The 6320-nt window shown below is 35.8% G+C and overlaps 1 protein-coding gene across 1 annotated transcript; it reads left to right on the top strand.

Moving 5' to 3' along the window:
* The first annotated feature begins 2689 nt into the window (after nucleotides 1–2689).
* On the top strand, nucleotides 2690–4994 carry CLDN8 (claudin 8). The gene has a single exon (XM_004264506.4). It carries the CDS (start codon nucleotides 3075–3077, stop codon nucleotides 3750–3752), a length of 678 nt encoding a protein of 225 aa, XP_004264554.1. The 5' UTR covers nucleotides 2690–3074; the 3' UTR covers nucleotides 3753–4994.
* Nucleotides 4995–6320: the final 1326 nt, after the last annotated feature.

The raw sequence follows: 6320 nt of genomic DNA, 5'->3' as shown, positions 1-6320 counted from the left end.
TAAAGAGTTGTTGGTTAAAGATTAACTGCTGTAACAGTAAGGATGACAAAAACAAGAGCAGTCTGACAGTGACATTGTGTGCTATCATTTATAAAGAAGAAGCATTTGCATGTGTTATGTAGCTGTCAGGACTAAATTTAATTTAGTAAATTTAATTGCTAAACTTAAATCATGCTTTTGATAATGTAGACAAAAGGGAGATCTCAAGAGACAAGGGGAGCATAGTGGGTCAACATGGGCATGCTTTTCTTTCTTGGGTTCTTGTTAATATTTTGGTTCTTCCTAAAAATGGAATACAAATGATAGAACAATCTCTGTAAGTTGCTCTGTAGTTCTAAATTAAAGAAGATTAGAAAATGTTATTAATCAGCTAATTCTCTAAGCATTATTGCTATCTGAATTTTGTAGACAAGTTAATCACCTCAGGGACATAGTATTACAGAAAAGTCAGTAAACAGTGAACTTGACTTTTTAAGCTCTGAATTTAGGGCTTTCTGTCCCTAGAAAACTTAGTATTGCCATTTTTCCCTGTCTTTCTCATTTCCTCTGACCTTTAGGGCACAGTTATTTCAGAATATCATGGGGATAACTGGATCACTGTGTGATAAGAAACCTGCCTGAAGGCCCTGGGCTAGTTCCTGATAGGACAGCTAACTCTATAATTATTCTAATGCGAACCCAAGGTTGATTTCTCATTCTGATCGTAATCTTTTGGCTAAGAAAATTTCAGGAGTAAAGTACCAATAGTTTTGAAATGGGGGAAATATTTTTGTGTGAAATAAGGTCTTGGTAAATAAAGCTTAATGCTTCAAGGAAGAGAGGTTTGATAGTGCATGAAGGCAACGGGTACATCAATCCACACCTAGGAGGCAGCTCCTAGGTGAAGGCTGAGGCTCTCAAATATGTAGATATCTATTTCTATCACGTTTTCCTGTTTTTATGTAGATATTCTGCAATATTCAAACGGACTCCTCAAAAACAAGTCACATGAATTTAGAGATTTTGATTTGCTTCCCTACAAATGTAAATATATATACACATATATACACACATATATGTGTATATATGTGTGTGTGTATATATATATAAAATATACATATATATATATATATATATATATATATAGTTTTAGTTTGTCATTATCTCAACCAGTTATGTCATTCCTTTTTCATTTTCCAATTCTGTCAAGTCATTCCCTTTGCCCAGGTTGGCAATTCAAGATAAAAATAATAATCTGCTGTTTTGATTTCAACTCTCTTTTTATGGATTACAGATTACTTTTCTAAGGTTAACTTATTTCCCCCTCCACCACAAGTCTGTACCTGAAACAAACCTGAGGGAGAAAATGCTAGATATTTTCTGTTATCAAAAAGGATATGCTCTAGGTTCGTCCTTAAATGAGGCCAACAAATGAGGAAAATTACTGTAAATATCAGCTTTTATTTTTTTCTTAATTTCAATGTGTCCAGTCTAATAAAATAATAACAACTGGGCTTACCAGACATTCCTACTTTTTTTTTTTTTTAGAAGACAGTTTATTTTGGCATCTTTTTCTTCCCCTCCTTCAAAGTACTTTTGTTTTAACCTCTGTAAAGCACTAAGATTTTTTGGACCATTAAATTTTCAAAGTTTAACAAGTGAGCAGGGGATGCTTTCTTCCATACTCAGATTTAAGATAGTACAAGGATGCAGAGAAGAAGCAAAATTGTAAATAAAAGATCATTTTTATGATGTAAAAATGAAAGGAAATTAGCGTTTGAAGTATGGAAAGACAGGACAGTACATTCAAGGGCCCTCCAGAAGAAAATCGCTAGTGGAGTTTTCCCAGATCAACATGTATATTTTAGCTCCACTGTTGTCATCGTTATTATTTGGAGATGAGACCGTTGAAAATGCATTACATTAGGGGTTTCTACCTCCTCCTGCAGACATGGTATTAAAGACAAGTTTAATTGACAAATTTAGTTGATTCAATGAATATAGTCATTTTGTCCTGTAAATACTTATTTAGAAATATCAGCCATTTGTATAGACTTAGGATGCTTACACCATCTGTAGAATTCTAGTTGCTTAGGTCTAGGAAGACAGAGTAGTAAAGATAGAGCCACAGAATAAGCTAGCAGCCTGTAAGCCATTGCATCATTTAATTGCTATTGTGAGTGCTTGCTACATAAGAATCCAGAAGAAGAAACCAGAAGAAAATCGCATGGATTCTTTTTTCTTGCTTCTGCAATTTTTTTTTCCTTAGAAATCAAGATTATCAGGAAAATACTAATGAGTAGTCTCCCTGGCTCAAAAGAAAACAACATGTGTTTGGTGCCGTGGAGGAGGACGACATTGTATATTTAATTACTTGAGCCTTATTTTGTCCTTTGGCATGATCTGTTCCCTGATTTCACTACAGTCAAGGTTGCTTTGAAGTTGTAGACAAATTAAATCAAACACTTGGATCATATGTGTCCCAAAGAATGTGGTTTCTCAGGTATGAGCAATCTATCAATCCTCTGCTCTCCTTTCACTTTGGCACTGTGACAGTCCTAGCAAAGTTCTTAGGTAGAGATTTTATTTTGTGTCTTCGTCACAGCAGCTCTTACTAAAAGTTTCCGCATTGCCAGTACAAGTTGCAACTTTCACATCTCAAGGGATTGATGCATTTCTTGATGATCGTGCAAGCATTCCTAATTATGCCTCCAGGTAAATATACTGCTGTCTTCTTGGACAAATGAGAAGTACAAAGAATGTTTATGTGCAGGTCTAGCAGTTCCAAAGTATCTCTTGCGGGCTTAGACACACCTGAGTTACCATCCCCCTCTTACTGGCTGAGAAAGTTGCCCCACCTGATTTGTAAGTTTACCTGCGGTAGTCAGTGAAGTGAGGGTGAGTGGGCACCTCAGCCAGCCAACACTGGATTTAATCTGGTTAGAAGTAGCACAGCAGCTCTTATTTGAAAAAACACTGAGTTCTGAGTTCACTACTACAGGAAGACTCTTCTCCCCTGGGACTCAGAGAACCTTGCTTCAGAGTAGCCCTACCGGCTCAGGAGTCCAGTCAGATAAAATCCATCCTGGAGGAGAATGGCTACCTATGCCCTGCAAATCGCTGGACTGGTGCTTGGTGGTGTTGGAATGGTGGGGACAGTGGCTGTCACCATCATGCCTCAGTGGAGAGTGTCTGCCTTCATTGGAAGCAACATTGTGGTTTTTGAAAACCTCTGGGAAGGACTGTGGATGAATTGCATGAGGCACGCTAATATCAGAATGCAGTGCAAAATCTACGATTCCCTGCTGGCTCTCTCTCCGGACCTACAGGCATCCAGAGGACTGATGTGTGCTGCCTCTGTGCTGTCCTTCCTGGCTTTCATGACGGCAGTCCTTGGCATGAAGTGCACCAGATGCACCGGGGACGATGAGAAGGTGAAGGGTTACATCCTGCTAACAGCTGGAGTAGTCTTCATCGTCACTGGCCTTGTGGTGCTCATCCCTGTGAGCTGGGTTGCCAATTCCATCATCAGAGACTTCTACAACCCAATAGTGGATATTGCCCAAAAACGTGAGCTGGGAGAAGCCCTCTACATAGGCTGGACCACGGCACTGGTGCTGATCGCTGGAGGGACACTGTTCTGTTGTGTTTCTTGTTGCAATGAAAAAAGCAGTAGCTACAGATATTCCATACCTTCCCACCGAACGACCCAGAAAAGCTATCACATGGAAAAGAAGTCACCTAGTGTGTACTCCAAAAGTCAGTATGTGTAGTTGTGTATATTTTTAAACTAGCTATAAAGCCATGCAGATGACAAAAATATCCACTATTTTCTAAAAATGAAACCCCCCCCAAAACACTGATTTGCTGTTCTTAACTGCCTACTATTAATTACAGGAACTGTGTGTCAGCTCTTTATGATTCTATAAGCGATTTCAGCCGAATGAGATATTATACACATTGCTCTGATTGTTCTAGAAAGTACAGTCATTTGTTTTCTAAAATAGTTCATGCTGTTTTCTCCTTTTATCAGTTACTTGAAAATGACATTGTTAAAGACGATTATTTTACAACTGTGATTTCTTTATGGCATAGCGTTATGCATATAGATGAGAGTGACGTTTTTATGTCGCATAAATAGAGAGAGGCTTATATCGTTCTATTTTAAATGAAACACTGATTCATTACACTGAATAAATAGAATTCAACTATTGCTTTTCAGGGGAACCAGGGATAAGATTGAAGAAGGTTAATATTAATTGTTTAAAAACAGCTTAGTGATGAATGCACTTGATTTATAATGAAGGTTAAAATGAAGGCTTTAATCAGCAGTGTAAAGGGAACTAAATGGTTTTTTGAGATCCTATTTTTCAGCCCAGGAGTTAGAAATCCTAACTCCTTTATCCTCATTCCCCAGAGGCCTTCCTTTTCTTGTATATTAAATGAACAGCTTTTAAAAGGCAGCTATTTTGTCAAGGGGCTTTGCATTCAAACTGCTTTTCCAGAGCTATACTAAGAAGAAAGATAAAACTATAGTCTTAGAAACATTAAAGACTTCAGGAAGGTGAAAAATTTTTTTCCTCTTTTTAAGTTTTTGTGGCTGGAGAAGGATACATTTTGACAAGAAATCTTATATGTATATGAATATTTTAATAACTATTTGTATACAGACTTTGGGTTTTCATTAATGTAAATAACAGAAGAGAAAAATAATATGTCTTTATTTGCTTATTAAAAAATAAAACTGAGCTGTTCCTTGTGAACTGTATCTTCTCCTATGTGGATACTTAAGTCAAAATTGTCATTTAAGTCCTTCAAAGATAAAATTTTTAATTTGTGTCATTTTTGTTCAATTTTACTAAGGTATAGAATTACTATATCTTGTGTTTTCCCCAAATTTGATCTAACAGTTAACGGATTTGAAAGTTTGTATCTACATTTTTCTACCTTAAATGACTATGCATGTTACCTGCTTTATGTCTTTTGTATTAATAAATTGTGCCTTTTTATATTAAGTTTATAGTCTTTCATTATTCTCCACTTTTTCTATTTTCTTAACTTGTAGAGTTTAAAAACTTGATATTTTCATCTTTGCAGTTTTGAAGAAAGACTATCAAAGTCACATTTTAAAGATAAAGATAGATTCAGCATTAATTTTTGAGAATATAAAGTATCATATATCATTTAACAACCTTACAATGATTGTATTTCCATACTAATATTTGATGCAGATATTTGTAATTTATTAAGATAATGCTATAGGTTGCCCCCAAAAATCTATATCCTATAAATATTATGTTTGTAATAGCCATTTATGTAAAAAATTTCTATAGCTAAATATGTTTCTACCTCTGAGAAGTAGTGTTAATTAATAACAGTGGGTAATGTTTTAGGGACATGCATTATATACTAGGACCTCTACTTCTTTATATGAATTATATCATTAAATCTTTTATGAGATTGATATGATTAGTTCAATCACAGATGAGGGCCCCTCAGAACAGTTTACTGATTACCCAATAGAGTCAGGAGAAAAAATAAGGACTGTCTGATTTCACAGTCCATGCTCTTTTTCTTCAGGGCACGTAGATTTTCTTCAGCAATATCTAGTTTACAAACTGATTATTGTATGTGAAAATGACTTGCTTAACTACTGTTAGTTGTGAAAACTTTTAGTGTTTTTCTGAGATTGGTGATTTTCCAATAGCCTAATACCAATTTACCTTAGGCAATTTTGGGTCAAAACATTCATAAGAGCAGAAATAAAGGAAAACTAACTAAGCATTTTGGAGAAAAAAAAAAAGTCCAATCTTCTAAGCACCAGCCTTTAATCAAACATCCTTTTTACTTAGAAAGCTCTCCTGAATATCCCAAACTCAGTTTATTCTTTTCATCTTCTTTTCCCTAAAGCAGAATTCTAACATTGTTAGTTTTCTGTGGCATCACCTTTTGAGTATCTCTGAAATCTTTCTCCAACTTTCCACCTTACTAACATCTCTCTTTCCTACCCTCTAGACTTGTGTTACGCCTTCCTCCAGCTACCCTCCATGTTCCTAGCTCAGTTCTTTCTAGAATGCAAGTCAGACCCCATCACGTTCTGCCCATAATCCTTGTAGGAATGCTCCATTGCCTGTAAGGTAAATCCAAATGCCTTAGCAGATGATAAGAGACAAGAAGGAAAATCTGTCTTATAATCTTCATGGCAAACTTTATCACACAGTAACATCAGTGTATAACGAGTATGATAACAATTATAAAATGGATGTCCAAAACTAGAATAATTCATATGCCAAATGTCTTCTCTAATATCCTGAAAAATATGCACTGGTATAAGGAAATGG

Source organism: Orcinus orca, chromosome 5 (assembly GCF_937001465.1).
Source record: "Orcinus orca chromosome 5, mOrcOrc1.1, whole genome shotgun sequence".
NCBI classification, from domain to species: Eukaryota; Metazoa; Chordata; class Mammalia; order Artiodactyla; family Delphinidae; genus Orcinus; species Orcinus orca.
Note: the sequence above shows the minus strand (reverse complement) of the source record. Positions and strands in the feature narration are given on the sequence as shown.